This window comes from Poromitra crassiceps (genome assembly GCF_964638095.1).
Source record: "Poromitra crassiceps genome assembly, chromosome: 22".
NCBI lineage: Eukaryota > Metazoa > Chordata > Actinopteri > Beryciformes > Melamphaidae > Poromitra > Poromitra crassiceps.
The window spans coordinates 14,289,389-14,309,897 of NC_139647.1; the positions used below are offsets into that span (position 1 = coordinate 14,289,389).

General features: G+C 42.8%; 1 protein-coding gene across 5 annotated transcripts in view; it reads left to right on the forward strand.

The window, feature by feature from the left end:
- Positions 1-10,956: 10,956 nt before the first annotated feature.
- The window catches only part of klc1b (kinesin light chain 1b), a 34,098-nt gene continuing 24,545 nt past the window's right edge, over positions 10,957-20,509 (forward strand). For 4 of the 5 annotated variants that reach the window (XM_083658525.1, XM_083658527.1, XM_083658528.1 and 1 more), the window contains exons 1-2: positions 10,957-11,007; positions 20,214-20,484. In XM_083658525.1, coding sequence (XP_083514651.1) covers positions 20,236-20,484 — 249 coding nt within the window. In that variant the 5' untranslated portion in view covers positions 10,957-11,007; positions 20,214-20,235. Of the gene's footprint in view, positions 11,008-14,203; positions 14,422-20,213; positions 20,485-20,509 lie in introns of those variants that run through there. The other variant, XM_083658526.1, reaches the window with a different exon arrangement.

Consider the following 20,509-nt stretch of genomic DNA (forward strand, 5'->3'; position numbering starts at 1 on the left):
TATGAACCCTGCTGTCTGCCTACATCATGTTGAACACCAGACAAAACAAATCAAGGTCACATGTATGCGTTTCACAAGTTTCACAGTTAAGTTACTTTAAAAATGTAATACTGTACTACATACCTACTAGTTACTTTCATTTGAAAGTAACAAGTTACTTTACAATATTACTGTCTGTGTAGAATAGCCTAACTCGATAGTTATTACACTTTTGTGTCACTTTCACCAAAATAACCGCAGAATGATCCCGCCGTCCTGGAACCATCCAAAAAATAATAATTTCTACCATCCTGAACTCAATGTAATCCGTCCAAAATCCTACAGGGTTTCCTTTTACTTTGTTGTTGTCATTTTTATAATGGATTATGGATTTATAATTTGTATTATTTGCATAAAAACACACATTTTGAATTTGCAAAAATATGAATGGAGATCAAAAAAGAAGAAGATTGTGACGTCAGAGTGTTTATCTCGGGAAACTCAGGCTTGGTGGATGCTGCCCGAGTTTCTGACTCGGAGTTCCGTCTTGAACGACCGTTCGGAACCCCGCGGGAGGTATTAGTATGAGTTGTGCCAAACAAACGTTAATATCTCAAAAACTATAGGGCCTACATCACATCGCTCATATTTTGACATTCTGAGTGAGAGCAGAAGTAGCTCAAGAGTTTGATGTATAAATAGGCCTATATGCATGTCGTGTTAAAGTTGTGTGAACTGTTGCAGTTTTTCAAATGTAAACAGAGTCAGCTGGTTAGAGTCAGACACTCAAGCCTCCCAAAGCTCACGCTCCATAGGGTTCCCCATTGTAACTTGCCACCCAGTGACGTGGCTAGTTGACCAAAATGCGCGGCTGGCTACTGCCCATGTCTCGGAGGAAGCATGGAGCCAGTTTCGGCTCTCCCCAGATCGGCAGAGGGTGGAGCAGCAACCTGGATAAATCAATTAAAATTAGCACTAATGGGGGGTAAAAATAGCCTATGATAAAAAATAAAAATAAAACGGGGGGGGGGGGGGGGGGGGGGGTGTATTAAAAAAAAACATGCTGATTGGATGTTTCTGTCTCTCATTCAAGTTAAATAAAAGATAGCGGTATATTATCTTCTTATCTAAGTAAAATAAGTAGCCTACTTAAACAACACCATGGTATGTGTGCATGTGCCCCCCACTCCCCAAAACTCCCGAGCTTGGCTTGCTTTCTTCGGTGGGGTAACGTCTCAAACCTGGTCTCAAAGCAGCCTTCATACTCCAGTCCGGTAGGTGGCGGTAATGCACCTCTAAGATGGTTGCCAGCCGCCAATCAAATCAGAAGAAGAAGAAGAAGAAGAAGAAGAAGAAGAAGAAGAAGAAGAAGAAGAAGAAGAAGAAGAAGAAGAAGAAGAAGAAGAAGAAGAATGGGAGCACGCTGTATGTAAAAAGCAGGAAATGGATCGAGCTGACCTTCTATGTGTAGAAAAGAGGACATTTTTGGCTTTCATTGCGATGGTGGTCAACTGTGCTGTTGATGTGACGGGGAAGACGGAGAGAATCGAGTATGGGGCAGCATAAGGGACGCTGCCAGGAGGTTTTTGGACGTGGTGGATGTAACTGGGAAAGATCTAGACAATATACTGAGGGAAGCATTTGATAAAACCCAGACGAGTCAGTCTGGGTGACAGAAGAATGGACACTATTATGTTATGCGGTAATGCACAAAAGATGTTTGCCAACCGCCATAAAACATTATAAGAAGAAGAAGAAGCACGCTGTATGTTCTTGAACAAACGAACGTTAGCAGTTTAACGCAGAGGAAGAAGAAGAAGACTCATGGTTCTCAATGGTTTAGATGTGAAGCTAACGTTAGCTGTAAAGCTAGTGGAGCTTTGAAGGATAACGTTTGTCAGTAAAGTTCAGGAGGAAAAGTTCCTTTGACCGTGTAAAAACGAAAATGTCTAAAGTCCAGAAGCTGAGAGCTGTGGTGAAGCAGCGTCTAACTGCGGCTGTTGAAGATAAACTGCTGGACGCTGTGCGGTTACACAGAGAAGCCTTGCAACCAGACCTCCAGCAGCTGTTGGTAGAAGAGGATCCCGCTGAGCAGCAGGAGTGGAGCCCCAGTCTGCACCAAGAGGACCCAGAGCCCCCACACATTAAAGAGGAACAGGAGGAACTATGGACCAGTCATGAGGGAAAGCATCTTCAGGAGGACCCAGAGCCCCCACACATTAAATATGAACTCTGGATCAGTCAGGAGGGAGAGCAACTTCAGGAGGACCCAGAGACCCCACACATTAAAGAGGAACAGGAGGAACGATGGACCAGTCAGGAGGGAGAGGAGCTTCAGGAGGACCCAGAGCTCCCACACATTAAAGAGGAACAGGAGGACCCAGAGCATCCACACATTAAAGAGGAACAGGAGGAGCTCTGGATCAGTCAGGAGGCAGAGCAGCTTCAAGGGCTGGGGGAGGCTCATATCACCAAGTTCCCATTCACAGCTGTCCCTGTGAAGAGTGAATACGAGGAAGAGAAACCTCAGTCCTCACAACTTCATCAAAGCCAGTCTGAGGAGAACAGAGAGGCAGAGCCTCTAGCCAGCTGCTCCTCAACTGAACAGATGAAAACAGAAGCTGATAAAGAGGACTGTGGAGTATCAGAACCAGCCAGGAACTTATATCTTATATACTCATATCCAGCTAGTAATTCACAACCAACTAGTGATGACAAAACTTCAGACTCTTCTGAGACTGAAGACAATGATGAGACATGGATGGAAAATAGTGAATCCCAGTCAGGTTTATACTCACATAGAAACGTGAAGGCACACATGATAGTCCACACAGGAGATAAACAATTTAAGTGCTCTCTCTGTGGTAAAGGTTTTACTCGTAAAGACCACTTGAAGACACACATGATAGTCCACACAGGGGATTATCAATTTAACTGCTCAGTCTGTGGTAAAGGTTTTACTCGTCAAGACCGCTTAACGACACACATGATAGTCCACACAGGAGATAAACCATTTTCTTGCTCAGTCTGTGGTAAAGGTTTTGGTCAAAAAGGGGACTTGAACAGACACATGTCACACAGTCACACAGGGGCTTATCAATTTAACTGCTCAGTCTGTGGTAAAGGTTTTACTCGTCAAGACCGCTTGAAGACACACATGATAGTCCACACAAGAGATAAACGATTTTCTTGCTTAGTCTGTGGTAAAGCTTTTGGTCAAAAAAGCAAGTTGAAGATACACATGATAGTCCACACAGGGGCTTATCAATTTAACTGCTCAGTCTGTGGTAAAGGTTTTACTCGTCAAGACCACTTGAAGAGACACATGATAATCCACACAGGGGATAAACAATTTTCTTGCTCAGACTGTGGTAAAGCTTTTGGTCAAAAAAGCAAGTTGAAGAGACACATGATAGTCCACACAGGAGATAAACAATTTAAGTGCTCTCTCTGTGGTAACAGTTTTGGTCATAAAGGAGACTTGAAGAGACACATGATAGTCCACACAGGAGATAAACAATTTAAGTGTTCTCTCTGTGGTAACAGTTTTGGTCAGAAAGTATACTTGAAGACACACATGATAGTCCACACAGGAGATAAACAATTTAATTGCTCAGTCTGTGGTAAAGCTTTTGGTCGTAAAGGAGACTTGAAGAAACACATGATAGTCCACACAGGAGATAAAGAATTTAAGTGTTCTCTCTGTGGTAAAGGTTTTGGTCATAAAGGGGACTTGAAGAGACACATGATAGTCCAACACACGAGTTAAACAATTTAATTGCTCAGTCTGTGGTAAAGGCTTTGGTCGTGAAGGAGACTTGAAGAGACACATTTTGGGGCGGCTGTAGCTCAGGAGGTAGAGTGGGTCGTCCATGAATCGCTTTGGATAAAGGAGGTTGGTGGTTCGATTCCCACCTCCTCCAGTCTGTATGTCAAAGTGTCCTTGGGCAAGATACTGAACACCAAATTGCTGTGTATGATGAATGGGTGAATGTACCTACTGATTGTAAAGCGCTATATAAATGCAGGCCATTTACCATTTTACATGAAAAACCACACAAAAGACTAAACGTTTAGTTCAAGGTTCCATGGAAAACCTGGAAAAGTCATGGGATTTCAAAATGTTGTTTTCCAGGCCTGGAAAAGTCATGGAATTAGTAAAATCCTTGAAAGTGTAGGAATACAAGTCATGAAATGTTGTGTTTAATGAAATTGTTACAGTAATCTTCCCGTGGATAACCTTCCATGTAATGTAAAATAACTGCAAATGTATTCTCTGTAGCTGTTGACGTTAACATAGCTCACGTCTTAAGTCTAATAATTATATCTGTTTTAGTACTTCTTGTATACAGTATATGTGTATGTATATATATATTAATATCTTTATCTTTATGTAAAATTGAAATTCCTGTTTTAGTTTAACAGCTTCCATGATGCAGTGACACTAAAGACCAATATAAAGAGCAGCTGTGTCCTATTTGTCCATAGTAATCATTTCTGGTATTGATTCAGATTCACATTACATGGAAATTCTATTATCGATCATTAAAAAGTCATGGAAACCTTTTTAAAATGTATCTGTGAAAGTGTAATCCCATCCAAGACCCCCCTCCCCCCACACACACACAAAAAATTATTAAATGTAACTGTTTGTCCTGTAGACACCCTTTTAGCACTGCACATACTCAATATTATTCACAGGATTGAGAGTAAATTTGAATTGTTAAAGATATAATCCGTAATATGATGCAAATGTCATGCCCCCTTTGGGCTTGGCTTGTTTTCTTCGGTGGGGTAACGTCTCAAACATATGGTCTCAAAGTAGCCTGGGTAAACCCATCCCCCACGTGACCTGCTCTCAGTCACTATACTACGTATAGTGACTGGGAACTGAGAGAGCAGGTCACGTATGTATAGTGACTGGGAACTGAGAGAGCAGGTCACGTGGGGGCTGGGTTTACCTAGGCTAGTCTCAAAGCACCCTTCATACTCCAGTCCGGTAGGTGGCGGTAATGCACCTCTAAGATGGTTGCCAGCCGCCAATCAAATCAGAAGAAGAAGAAGAATGGGAGCACGCTATGTTCTTGAACAAACGAACGTTAGCAGTTTAACGCAGAGCAAGAAGAAGAAGACTCATGGCAAAGAGCATGGAAGGAAAGAGACGACACCAAAGAGCATGGAAGGAAAGAGACGAAACTCCGGCCATTTTTGGAAACAGAATGCGCCTCGCAGTGGTCAGCTGCGGTAGCGCGGGCCCCTATAATCAGCCTCTCTAAACAGTAACTCAACGGGAGAACACTCTAAATTTCGTGGATTCACATCTTTTCTGGGCGTACTGTAAATCTTGATTGAAGTGGTGTAGTGCAGGGATGTAAAACAACAACCATATTGTGGAAACTAAGCAAAATTTTTCGTTTTTTTCTTTTAGTTTTTTCAAGATAAATAGTAAATGCAAAGGACCCGAGGTTAAAACCACGGCAACACACTTCTGACGGAGTGGACGACAGCCGCATTAGCTATTTATCTTGAAAAAACTAAACAAAGAAAACTAAACATTTTGCTTAGTTTCCACAATATGGTTGTTGTTTTACATCCCTGCACTACACCACTTCAGTCAAGATTTGCAGTACGCCCAGAAAAGATGTGAATCCACGAAATTTAGAGTGTTCTCCCGTTGAGTTACTGTTTAGAGAGGCTGATTATAGGGGCCCGCGCTACCGCAGCTGACCACTGCGAGCCTGTGCGAGGTTCTTTTGGCGCTGTCACGCTTCCAAAAATAAAAAATGGCGGAGGCTGCTGGGCGCTGATGTTGCAATGGGGCAATATGGAGCTTTCAGTTCTTTCCATAAAAGTTCTTTGACGACACTCCGGCCATTTTTGGAAACAGAATGCGCCTCGCAGTGGTCAGCTGCGGTAGCGCGGGCCCCTATAATCAGCCTCTCTAAACAGTAACTCAACGGGAGAACACTCTAAATTTCGTGGATTCACATCTTTTCTGGGCGTACTGTAAATCTTGATTGAAGTGGTGTAGTGCAGGGATGTAAAACAACAACCATATTGTGGAAACTAAGCAAAATTTTTCGTTTTTTTCTATTAGTTTTTTCAAGATAAATAGTAAATGCAAAGGACCCGAGGTTAAAACCACGGCAACGCACTTCTGACGGAGTGGACGACAGCCGCATTAGCTATTTATCTTGGAAAAAACTAAACAAAGAAAACGAAAAATTTTGCTTAGTTTCCACAATATGGTTGTTGTTTTACATCCCTGCACTACACCACTTCAATCAAGATTTGCAGTACGCCCAGAAAAGATGTGAATCCACGAAATTTAGAGTGTTCTCCCGTTGAGTTACTGTTTAGAGAGGCTGATTATAGGGGCCCGCGCTACCGCAGCTGACCACTGCGAGCCTGTGCGAGGTTCTTTTGGCGCTGTCACGCTTCCAAAAATAAAAAATGGCGGAGGCTGCTGGGCGCTGATGTTGCAATGGGGCAATATGGAGCTGTCATTTCTTTCCATAAAAGTTCTTTGCTCATGGTTCTCAATGGTTTAGCTGTGAAGCTAACGTTAGCTGTAAAGCTAGTGGAGCTTTGAAGGATAAAGTTTGTCAGTAAAGTTCAGGAGGAAAAGTTCCTTTGACCGTGTAAAAACGAAAATGTCTAAAGTCCAGAAGCTGAGAGCTGTGGTGAAGCAGCGTCTAACTGCGGCTGTTGAAGATAAACTGCTGGACGCTGTGCGGTTACACAGAGAAGCCTTGCAACCAGACCTCCAGCAGCTGTTGGTAGAAGAGGATCCCGCTGAGCAGCAGGAGTGGAGCCCCAGTCTGCACCAGGAGGACCCAGAGCCCCCACAAATTAAAGAGGAACTCGGCATCGGTCAGGAGGACCCAGAGCCCCCAAACATGAAAGAGGAACAGGAGGAACTATGGACCAGTCATGAGGGAAAGCATCTTCAGGAGGACCCAGAGCCCCCACACATTAAAGATGAACTCTGGATCAGTCAGGAGGGAGAGCAACTTCAGGAGGACCCAGAGACCCCACACATTAAAGAGGAACAGGAGGAACTATGGACCAGTCAGGAGGGAGAGGAGCTTCAGGAGGACCCAGAGCTCCCACACATTAAAGAGGAACAGGAGGACCCAGAGCATCCACACATTAAAGAGGAACAGGAGGAGCTCTGGATCAGTCAGGAGGCAGAGCAGCTTCAAGGGCTGGAGGAGGCTCATATCACCAAGTTCCCATTCACAGCTGTCCCTGTGAAGAGTGAATACGAGGAAGAGAAACCTCAGTCCTCACAACTTCTTCAAAGCCAGTCTGAGGAGAACAGAGAGGCAGAGTCTCTAGCCAGCTGCTCCTCAACTGAACAGATGAAAACAGAAGCTGATAAAGAGGACTGTGGAGTATCAGAACCAGCCAGGAACTTATATCTTATATACTTCTATCCAGCTAGTAATTCACAACCAACTAGTGATGACAAAACTTCAGACTCTTCTGAGACTGAAGACAATGATGATAAATGGATGGTAAATAGTGAATCCCAGTCAGGTTTATACTCACAGAAAAACAGTGAAGTTCTTAGGAAGAAACACTTCAGCTGCTCAGTTTGTGGTAAAAGATTTAGTCATAAAGGAAACTTGAAGGCACACATGGTAGTCCACACAGGAGATAAACAATTTCATTGCTCAGTCTGTGGTAAAGGTTTTACTCGTAAACACCAGTTGAAGATACACATGATAGTCCACACAGGGGCTTATCAATTTAACTGCTCAGTCTGTGGTAAAGGTTTTACTCGTCAAGACCACTTGAAGACACACATGATAATCCACACAGGAGATAAACCATTTTCTTGCTCAGACTGTGGTAAAGCTTTTGGTCAAAAAAGCAAGTTGAAGAGACACATGATAGTCCACACAGGAGATAAACAATTTAAGTGCTCTCTCTGTGGTAACAGTTTTGGTCATAAAGGAGACTTGAAGAGACACATGATAGTCCACACAGGAGATAAACAATTGAAGTGCTCTCTCTGTGGTAACAGTTTTGCTCAGAAAGGATACTTGAAGACACACATGATAGTCCACACAGGAGATAAACAATTTAATTGCTCAGTCTGTGGTAAAGCTTTTGGTCGTAAAGGAGACTTGAAGAGACACATGATAGTCCAACACACGAGTTAAACAATTTAATTGCTCAGTCTGTGGTAAAGGCTTTGGTCGTGAAGGAGACTTGAAGAGACACATTTTGGGGCGGCTGTAGCTCAGGAGGTAGAGTGGGTCGTCCATGAATCGCTTTGGATAAAGGAGGTTGGTGGTTCGATTCCCGCCTCCTCCAGTCTGCATGTCAAAGTGTCCTTGGGCAAGATACTGAACACCAAATTGCTGTGTACATACTGATTGTAAAGCGCTATATAAATGCAGGCCATTTACCATTTTACATGAAAAACCACACAAAAGACTAAACGTTTAGTTCAAGGTTCCATGGAAAACCTGGAAAAGTCATGGGATTTCAAAATGTTGTTTTCCAGGCCTGGAAAAGTCCTGGAATTAGTAAAATCCTTGAAAGTGTAGGAATACAAGTCATGAAATGTTGTGTGTAATGAAATTGTTACAGTAATCTTCCTGTGGATAACCTTCCATGTAATGTAAAATAACTGCAAATTTATTCTCTGTAGCTGTTGACGTTAACGTAGCTCACGTCTAAGTCTAATAATTATGTCTATTTTAGTACTTCTTGTATACAGTATATGTGTATGTATATATATGTATATATATATATACCGGTATATATTAATATCTTTATCTGTATGTAAAATTGAAATTCCTGTTTTAGTTCAAGTTTAGGTCTTTAGTGTCATGCAGTGACACTAAAGACCAATATAAAGAGCAGCTGTCCTATTTGTCCATAGTAATCATTTCTGGTATTGATTCAGAGTCACATTACATGGAAATTCTATTATCGATCATTAAAAAGTCATGGAAACCTTTTTAAAATGTATCTGTGAAAGTGTAATCCCATCCAAGACCCCCCCCCCCCCCCCCACACACACACACACAAAAAATTATTAAATGTAACTGTTTGTCCTGTAGACACCCTTTTAGCACTGCACATACTCAATATTATTCACAGGATTGAGAGTAAATTTGAATTGTTAAAGACATAATCCGTAATATGATGCAAATGTCATGCCCCCTTTGGGGCAAATTTACATTTGAAAATGAATTATTTGCTTTGCATGAAGTCCTTGAAAAACAAAAGTACTTGAAAGTCATTTTTGTAATGTCTGTATGAACCCATCATCACCAACTAACAAAGTCATGTGCAGTTAACTAGATCCAGCAGAGGGTGCTAGTTAGTGACTGACTGTGCCATGCCCTTTCATCCAGAACAGCATTGCCTGACTACACAGTGAGCCAGAACCCCAAATTTGGGCCACCGGTACCAACTGGGACAATTCATTCTCATAATCATTTTTTGCCAGGTATAGATCTCGAGTTAGAAATAATCCTTTACCGACTACATTTTAGACTTAGTCTTAGGCTTAGAAAACGCCAAGAGAAAACTATATGATGCATCGTAGTAGGCTATAGGCTAACAATAATCAGAGTCACTCTGATATTTTTTTATTGACAAAGAGTAAGGTGAATAATTTCAGCACATATAGAATACATTTACAGATATATGAAATGAGAAGTTAAAACCAGACATTAAAGAAAAGAAAAAAATGACAAGGATACATTTAAACATACATACAAAACATGATTATGCGAGAGGTTCACGGAAAAAGGTTTCATAATGTCTCAAAAGTGTATTACTTTTTACTTATTTATTTATTTAATCAATGATAGAGATTTCAGTTCCAAGAGAAAAGGAGTGAATTTAGGAAGTGAGTTGGAGAACTTTTGCTTATGAATAAAAAAAACTTTGTATATTAAAATGATAATGAAATTAATCAGAAATTCAAGAGCCCCATCATCAGAATTTTCATAGTAACAGATAGACTAAGACTGACAACAACATAGACAACATTAGCACTCAAAGAAATGATATTCCAAATCTATCCAAAATCTTCGGGATATTCACAATCAAAAAATAAACGAGAAATTGTTTCAGTATGGCGTTTGCAGAATGTACAAGAATCATTGTCTGTAAATTTAGCAATAAGACAATTAACAGGGTATATCTTATGTAAGATTTTGAAATGTACTTCCTTAACCTTGTTTGAAACACAGTAGGCTGCTACTGTAGCTACTTATATGGTAAGCCGTTCAGTCTATGTCCTCAATTTGAGACCTCCAGAAAAAAATCCCTCTAGGAGTGGTTTGGTTCTTTTTCTGAAAAATCTGGCAAATATGCTTGTTGTTACATTTAATATCTGTCAGTTTAATTTCATCCAACATCATAAAGGCTGTAAAGTATAATTTCCATTATAACACAGGTGATTCTTGACAAGTTGAAGAGTTAAAAGTTTAATTCTCTGAAAGGAATTGAAAAACTGTAGGCCTACAGCCATCAACTGTTCATATAGGACAATATATTACCAGATTCATCAGAAAGATTAATCATAATGTGATTTTTACCTCTCTGGAACCAAAAAGAATAAAGATTTGTTCAGCTTCCAGTATAGAGGGCTTGCTCACTACTGATGGAATTTAGATAATTTAACTAGTAATCTTTGTGGTCGAAATTTACACATCAAAAGAACAGCTAAAGACCTAAAAATGTATTGAAAACATGGTGTAGGAAAAATTACCAAATTGAATCAGGGTTTTTAAGACACTTTTTTTTATCCAGGTAGAGGTATTAACAGTATAAACAAAATCCAGGACTTCAAAACGTCCTTCTGTAGACAGTAGGCCTATACATTTCTTACGTTTATGTTTAGAGTCGCTCTGATAAGTGTTAACCAGATAAGTGTCGAAAACAAAACATGACGTCACTCTACATCAACTCAGGCGCAGAGGCTGCTGGGAGAATCTTGTTGGAGAGACATTTTGGATTTAAAGGGGCTGAGCTAGCCGTCAGTCCTAGCTCTCGGTAAGTAAGTGCTCTATTTACACGAATATATCAGTGTTTGAGGCCTGTACCTGACAGTAGCAAAACCAAATAGCGATAAGGTAAACCGTGACTTCTATACTGTATCGGCGTAGCGGGTTTGCACGTTAGGAACTCGTAGCAAATAGGGAGTGGTAATGCTAAGCTCGTTAGCTGAAGCTAGCTAGCAGTCGCTCGCTGATACGGGACCGCAAAAACGGAGCAAACAGGCTTTTTCCTGCTTTTCGGAGGGGATGGTGTACTGTAAATTGTCGAGCCCCCTTCCATGGAAATGTAATAGCAGAAATTCTTATTGAGTCTCGGATGAGGTAAAAGGTTAATCTGGCTTTACGCTTAGCCAATAAATCTAAAATTAAATCACAATGAAATTGTACGTGCGAGTGTGATCTTTCTGATGCGGTTGAGCAGATCACCTGATCCGTCGTTTGGTGCTTTCAACTGAGGTAAACATGTTATTATCACCTTTGGAGGAATCCCTGTCTGTGTTTCATGCAATTGTGCTGCAGTGCAGAGTCATTCACATTCATCGCAACTTCCAAATCAAATCTGCATATTTCTGTTTTTGCTTGAATTTATTGTCATGATGATGTTCCATTTGTAGGAGGTTGTCCAGTCCAGAGAGAGTTCTGTAGTCTAGTATATAGTAATAATAGTTTCCATACTTTCCAGTCAATGAGAGAGATGTTGTCCTGCATCAATAAGTAACCATACACACAGGCAGGCCTAGTCAGTCAGCTATACGTGGGGGAAAACACCCCCTCTAGCAGTTGATTTCACTGGGGTGATGGATGGTTTTGGACAGTGTCATTGCCACTTCCCTCCGAGCTGTACCATGTCCTGCCAGCCACACCCTCTTTGTTGGCTGGTGCTCCTTTGTGTCTGCTAGGGGCTGTGAGAAGGGTTGCTGTGTGTGCAGGAAACGGAGGAAGATGAAATGATCTGGTGATGTTCAGGAAATGCATCTCTGGGGAGATGGCACAGAGCACCAGTGGGCCTGTTGATGCACTGCAGTCTGTCTTTCCTTTCTAAAAAAAATATAGTCAAGGATCAACATCAACCACACCATTTCTGGGGAAAGCTCTATGCCCGGAGTGTGTGCCATGTCCTGCACTTGCTCATTTATAAGTAATTCATTTGGTTTATTTATTTATTTGACTTCTTTTATGGCTTTTCCTAGAAGCAGCTTTCAGTTCTGGCAAATTCAGTGACCAAGGCATGATTTTAGTTTAGAGTTTTGTGTTTGGTAAGGATAAAATATTTTTACTTGAAATTAAAAGCAAGCCACAGCAAAGTCAATGAAAAAAATGGCAGCTAGCTACTCGGCTATCTCAATTCATGAACACACATTTCTGTTCTGCCCTGAAGGCAGAGAGCTGCAGTGAGCTATTGCACTTGGCAGCACCAGCTATGCCATTTCAGGGTGACTCAGTTCATCCCTCTCCTCTGGACTTGGGGATGATTATATGCTGATATATGATGATGGTAGGGTGCCATTAGGACAGAAATGAGTTTCCAGTGCTGATCGGGACTGAGTGGTGACTGAGTGAGTGACGATGGCCAAAGGCGAGATACAGTGTATGATGTAATGCGAGGGTCAAGGGCACCCTGGAGATGGACACTAATGAGGAAGGGACAGGGCTCTGGCAACTAGGAGGGGACAGGCTAAGAAGCAGAGGGAGGCTGCTGGCTTCTACTGCGAACCACACACCGCTCAGAGGGTAATGGCTTCTACTGCAAACCACACACCGCTCAGTGGCTTCTACTGCGAACCACACACTCCTCAGAGGGGAATGAATGAACCAGTGAAAGCGGACTCTGATTCCTTATAGTGTCCATCAAAAAATGTCGCTTTCTCCCCTGTCACGCCACATCACTGCTCTGTATTCGGCTTGTGGGTAAGGGTTGCGATGTTTAGTGGTTGCTCAGCATTATGGTATTATAACCTTTGAACCCCCTTTAAACCGGAGTCATCTTACTTGTCAATAAACTTCACTTCCTGATCCATCTCATAAAAAAAAGACAAATTTACACTTGGCTGTTTTAAAGTAAAACATTGCCTAGCAGGCTTTCTCATGTTATTCCTATGATCCTGGACGATCAATGTTTGAACGAAGTCGTCTGTGCTGAAGCTAAACTTTGCAGATACAGTGACAGTACCAAAGGTTATATTCCTGCGCATCAGACCTGTTGTCAACACTAAAATCCAAGCGCATTTGGATGTAAAACGTGAAACAAGTATTATACGACAAACAAACCAAGCCTCTTCTAATGTCAATGCAGCTGCTGCAGTAAGTGCATTGCATGATTGCACATTCTAGGCTCTCTGGGATTCTAGCTGTGCGAGTGGGTTGTCAGCAAATATTGATTCAAATGCTCAGGATGACTGGAAATAAATTAATTCTGTTTTATTAGAGATTTCCCCTTTTCAAAAAGCTCATACCAGCAGGCAGTGCTAGTCCAGTGTTTACCCACAGGTCGCTGTTTGTCTTAGGCAAATTCCAACCCATATTTTCTGCTGCCTGCACTGCCGTCAAACCATGAAGGTCGTCCAAGAGTTGTTCCTGTATGACAACGATGTACAGTTGTCCGCCTAGTCTTGTATTAATGACCATCACCTCATGTATAACCCGTTTATATTATAATCTCTTGTCGCGTGTGTGTTCCGTTTGGTCGGCTCTACACGTCCCCATCACTTTGTGACCATTTGCTGGACCTCAGAAGGAAAAATGGTTATTCTTGGGATTAGACATTGAGTTGGCTTAGGCATTTACCACTTAAGGCGTGAGGATAAGGCGCCATGCAAGTCAATGGAGTATTTTTTACATAACGCAAAAAACTGGATTTGTAACCTTTAATGCCCACAATGTGCACACAGCAATGGCAGCATGTGAAAACTCCTTGTGAGCTTGCAGACAGTGTCATAATAATGCTAATACTCCTTTGTATCCGATGAGTGTAGAGAAGCAGTGTCTCAATCGGGAGTGCTCCCTCCCCCCGTCTGACCCGCTCCTCTGCTCTCCTCGCACTGTGGGCGGGGCCTCTGCTCTCCTCGCACTGTGGGCGGGGCCTCTGCTCTCCTCGCACTGTGGGCGGGACCGCTCCCCGATGGGCGCCCGGAGATGTCTGTTGTTCTGACGGAGCAGTAGGAAGGTCACCATCCTGCAGGGAGCTCCCGTTCTCTCCTCTATATCGGCACTTATCATTGGTCACTGCTGCCCTGTTTAATCGGCTGTTTCATTCTGAAGGTGTTTTTCCCCCATTTGAAAGAGAATCTCTTTGGATTAGCAAAGGCATTTTATGATACACTTTGCTGGAGTGTAACCTGATTGCTGGAGGAGGAGACATTATCTCATCAGCTTTTCTCCATGCCAAGCATGATCTGCCACGGAAACTGAGGTTAGTTTTGGGGTCCGGTCCAGCAAGTCGTAATGGTTGCAAACACTGTGAATTCTGGATCCTCCTTCAGCAGGTGTTCAGTGGGTTTGCTTCGGGATGTAAGCATTCTCATGGACTCTCAGCAGTCCCTATAATGTCTTTATTTGTGTAAGGACATCACTTAATACAACTACCTAATGGTTCTAGATTGCAACTTGATTCTGATAAGCTACATTTTGTGAATTGCAAATTAAGTACCATAATGAGAATAATCATCGGTTATGCACCACTCCTCCTTATCTATGTTGTGTATTAACTTGGTAGTATTCAAATGGTTAGAATATGTAATATTGCCTAGTGTAATATATAGCGTTTATATGTGAGTGCATATTTTGTGTGCTTTGATATTTTATGTATCAAACAAAACCCACCAGGGCCCATATCAGCCATGTAAGATAAACAATTCATATTAATTCCTTCGAGAACTAGGGCAAATACCTATTACTGTCTTGTTACTTCAGTTCATTAAGCCGTTTGTTATGATGCTTGTATTTTCACCTGATCCTACTTTGTTTATTTGCACATGCATTTGATGAAACACAGAAGAAAGAAAGAAATTAAGATTAAAGATTAATTCAAGAGCCACATTTTTCAAGAACAACTAACAGGTCTGTTGGACTTTAAAACTCTTTAAAGACTTGGAAAATATTAACTAGCTCTCTGAAGAATGTAGAGGTCCTGTACGAAGGCTAGACCACCGGATCCTCTTCCAAATAGCATGAAAATACCACTTCTCCTTACTACCCCATATTCCCAAAACATGGAATACCCTGCCTCCAATGTAGCTGAGTTAGTCACTCCTTCATCCACAGCAGTGTTAAACCGCTGAGACCCAGACTCACAGACTGTTCAGTGTAATACGCTGTCTACATCGTGAATACACTTGATCTTTCAAAGAGCTCATAAATATTATAGCATAAATGCTAAGCTAGCAGCGAACCCTAAGCAGCTAAGAGCTTTGGTGCCAGACCTCATCAGGAGACAGGAAGAAATATAAAGCTTAAGTGGCAAAGCAAAGTCCTCTGATTGCCTGAGATATTTCCAATCCCCCTTCACTCTATGTAGGGGTGGCTCTCAAAACCCGTTGTGGACTATTGAGCTGTATGGAATAACACTGTAGCGAATGTTTTCCAAAATCCACCCTTATAGCTTAAAGAAAGTGGCCTAGCTTCATATCACATTTCGTTTGTTTTAGCAGTTTGTTTGGCTGTGTACGGCATGTCATTTCAAATTTTATCCTAAACTATAATCTCTTTGACAGTTACTGACAATCATGCAGTTGAGAGTTCAGCATTTCAGGCATTGGAATTGGCTTTTATGTAAATGTAGCAAGTTTGGCAATTATCCTGTGTGGCACTTTCCTTACATACGGCATGGCTTCCAGTTATTTGTGCTCTGTGTTTCTTTAATGCAGCTCTCCTAAAAAACATGTTTGCTCTTGTCTCTGCTGACGAGCGTCACCGTGAAGTGCAGTTATGCAGCATGATGCTCAGCTCGCTACTGCTGACTGGAAGCCCCCTGTTCATTATCTGCTCGGCATACCTTGCATATGCACATACATACTGTACATGCCATGGTCACAGCACTCAGACATCCACATTTCTGGACATTAATGAGTTTTCCCCCAGATATGAAAAGGTGTTTTTTGTTGTTGAGTTGAATGCTTGCTTGATTTTTATTGGTACCTGTTTTCAATGCTGGCCTTGTTTGACAAAAATGTAGAAAATATAGAAGACGACGTGGCACTGAACTCATATGAATTGATGTGATTAACTGTTGAGGTACTATCTAATCTAGTATCCATCCACTCCTTCAGTTCAGTTCAGCTTGTAGGTTAAATGATCTGCAAATTGTTGAGTGGTTCACAACTGAATCATCGGCTACTGTTCTTTTGAACGGATCTTTGTCTCAGTGGAATGGGAGCAACTGGTGTTTATCTGTGATGATCAAATGTTGAATGCCACTCATCAAGTCGTTGCTTTTGTGAAGAAGTCAGAAGCTTTTCAGTGCTCCTCTGTTGCCTGGGTCCAGACCTTCCAATCCACCCACTCCACCAAGTTGGCCGCTGCTTTTAACACCTTTAGCCGAGATGCTAGCTACACTCCATCAGGCTACAGACAGAGGGACTTGAGGGACTTGCGTAGGCCTGCACACTTGCCCTCCCTGCCCTGAGGGTTTTTGCATTGAGCACAAACGTGTTTCATCGCCAAAATGTAATTATAATAATGATCAAATAATCTCCGTCTGTCTTCTTTTTATCTTCTCTTAACTTTCTCATTGAACACACAAAGCATTTTTTGAATTCTTCAATGGATTTGAAATAAGCAGGTTTGTGAGCTCTCGAGCGTCACGAAGATTTAGGGGGGCTTAAAGGGGCTATTTGGGTAACATTTGCTAAAGTTATAGGTGAGAGGTTTTCATCCGACAGAGAAGAGTTGCACCTACCCAGGCTAACCACCAGGGTGGGAATTTCGTCATTTTAGGGCACATGGCCACATGCCAGGGCACAAAGGCCATTGCTCTATTGCCATCACGAAGAGTGATTTTTCTGAAATGTGTGTTAAAAGGAGCCGATGACACATCCTTTGCATAGGGCAGCTACATTAAACTGAGACTACTGACGCTTTTAAAGCAACTGACAGTAGCAGGCTGCTAGCAGCTAGCAGGGCACTGCCAAGGTGGCCTTATTAGGGATCTCAGGGCATCACGGCTAGAGATGTAACGGTATGAAAATTTCACATCATGATTATCGTGACCAAAATTATCACGGTTATCGTATTATCACGGCATTCGTAAAAAATGGCTGAAAATGTTCAAAAAGTACTGAGAGACTCACTGAAATCATTTTACAACGTTTTATATTGAAAACTCAGACCCAAAAAGGATTGATACACTCACTGAAATCATTTCTCCAAGGCTGCACGTTTGCATCTGGGAGACGGTTGCCAACTTTGGTTGATGATGGACAGTATTTACCATGTTTTTCAAAGCACTGTAATCACGGTACCACGGTTTTAATGATAATGAACATTTTTAAACGGTACGGTTATCCTAAGGAATTTTATCACGGTTATCATTAAAAACCGGTTATCGTTACATCCCTAATCACGGCCAGAGGGAGGGGCAACGGAGGCCATGGCCTCCATGTAATTCCCACCCTGCTAACCACCCACACTGTCCTCCATAGGGTTCTCCATATGTCCTCCCCTCCATAGGGTGAGGTCCTTCTGTTGATCACCGTTGCTCTACTCATGCTCATCCACAGTATGCAGTTTATAGCTGTTACACACAGGCTCCTCCAAATCATCCAGATTAGATTCAGCTCCGTAGCCTGTGTGCAGTGCACGCCCAGCAGCCATCATTCAATGAGTCTCTTAAATAACATTCTCCTGACACAGAGCCCAGCTGTGGTTACATGGTGTGACATGCGTAACATGGGAGGGGCAACGAACAAACCTGGTTTTGTCGGTTTGTTTTTTTTGCCAGTGCAAGTGTTGCATGTAAAGTCATGCCAAGATCCACTGAAAACCCACAAACAAATGAGAAGTTTCTCTACGAGATGAGTTCTTATTAAGACCCGTTAACACAACATGCTTCATGGCCATGCTGCTGAGATGTTTTGCTGGTGTGTGTGTGTGTGTGAGATACCTGTCCTGACTGTGAAACCCAGCAGTCGCTCACAGTCACAGAAGATGGTGTGTTCTTCTTTCACAAGTGGCTCTGGTTTGATCTGGACAGGCAATGGCTGAAAACAAAGAGAGGAGCAAATAAGCAAGAAGTGGAGAGTTCCGCTAATAGTGTTGTATATTATTCCATCCTGAGGAGGCAGATGGTTCTCGCAGCTGGTGTCATTGCTGCAACCCCCCCACTCCCCACCCCCCCACCCCCCACTTGTACTGAAATAGAATGCAGTCCTATACTGTTGGTGTTGGATTCAGCAGACCACAGCTACGAGGGCAGGGCTGGCTACCTCATGCACTGACCAACATTTGGATGATGTAATGGACCATGTGACATGGCACAGTGAGTCATAGGCTGTCTCCAGGTTGTTTGGGGAAGAAGCACTCCCCTAAGGTCTATAGGGTTTTGCTCTAGAATACAATATTATTGAGTCTACTGCTCAGCAGTCCTACTGAATAATTTGTGTTGAAGTAGACAGCGTGGCCTCTGTCTTGTTGCTACTGTTCACGAGTTTCCTGGTGAGACCGCGGGCGCTTCCATGACACCCTCCCTCCCTGTTTCCAGCTCCATGACACCCTCCCTCCCTGTTTCCAGCTCCATGACACCCTCCCTCCCTGTTTCCAGCTGCCGGTTGCCTGTTTCCGCCCAGGACCGTTCACAGCGAAAGAGACTGAAAATAATCATCATAATAATTGTTGTGACTTTGTACCTACCTATGTCTTGTAATGGAGCCTCCCAGCACAATAATTTCACACGTGCATAATTGTACAACGGAGTGACAATATCTTGAATCTTGAAAGAGAAAGACCGCTAAAGCTCCGTTCAATGACCAAATAATAAGAGTTCCGGTTTGGACGTTTAGCCTCCAAAACAAAAGCGGCCGCTATGCAACCACATACTATTTTTAGCCATTTCGGCTAAAATAAGCCCGTACAGTACGAGTGAATTGACATTCACCTCGTTTTTGTAAAATATCGCCGCTATGCAACCGCACAGCGTTACTATTTCTAGCCATTTCGGTTAAAATAAGCCAAACGTTCCCACTCTTTGACAGCGGCGCGCACCTCCTTGCTAGTGAAAAAAATGTAAACAGGAAGTCGACAACCGGCAACCGCTGAGAATCATGGGAAACGTCGGTCCAGGAATAAGGTGAATAAAGGCAGACAGCTTGGTCTCTGTCTTGTTGCTGCTGTAAAGCGCTGGCTGGCACCAGCAAGCAGACATCCTGCAGCATCTGTGTGCCCTCTGCTCTTGTCACACTGCAAGCTTGCAGCTCAACGCTCAACGAGGGCTTATTATCTGTGCTGAAACCTGACAGTCTGTCCACCAGATATACATGTACCATGTACTGTACGTCAAGTCTGGCTCTCGGCCATACATACATACAGTATAGCAGGCATTTCATGCATGTCATTAGCATGTAGCATGATGCATGTTGCCATTCAGCCAACATTCTGAGCAGCTGAGAAATTCGCCAAACATACTTGGGGCATGGTCCGTTTAATGAATATATTTTATTACTTGATGGGATGCAAACACACATTTTGAATTTGTATAATTTGACAGCTCAAAGAGATATGGACCTATCTCAGCCATGAAATGTGACTCCCTCATCTGCGGTGTAGTGATAAAATGGCAGTTCATTTCCTCTTTGATGACTGTCACGTTGCTGGCGGGGGGGGGGGGGGGGGGGTCATGCTATGATCTTATTAGCGGAGCAGAGGAATGGCTCTCTGTCAGCAGCATCATGGGCGGGGCTGGCAGTGTGACACAGCAATATCCTAGACAGTGTTGAGCGGCTCCTCTCCTGTCGCCTGGATAGTATCATATATTGTGAAGGGTCTCCTGAAATAGAGGAAACGGTCCATTGACAGGAGGGACAGTAACGAGAGTTTTTCTGACTGTCGGTGCAGCCAAGCTAAATCCACTGCAGTCGGAGGTAAACAAGCCTCAAGTCATGAATATTTCCTTTCACGTGACAGATGCTGCTGTGGCCTGTCTGTACACCTTTCCACAGAATCCCTAGGGTGAGCCTACTGTAACAGCCTGTTCCCCTGGTGTGCTCCTTATAGGTTTCCCTGAGCTACTTAGAAGATGTCCACCATGGTGTACCCACGGGAAGAGAAGCTCGAGAAGCTCTCTCAGGAGGAGATCATCTCCAACACTAAGCTGGTGATCCAGGGCCTGGAGGCCCTGAAGAACGAGCACAACTCCATCCTCCACAGCCTGCTGGAGACCATCAAGTGCCTAAAGAAGGACGAGGAGGCCAACCTGGTGCACGAGAAGTCCAACCTGCTGCGCAAGTCGGTGGAGATGATTGAACTGGGCCTAGGAGAGGCACAGGTAAGATGGGCGTGGTGGTGATATG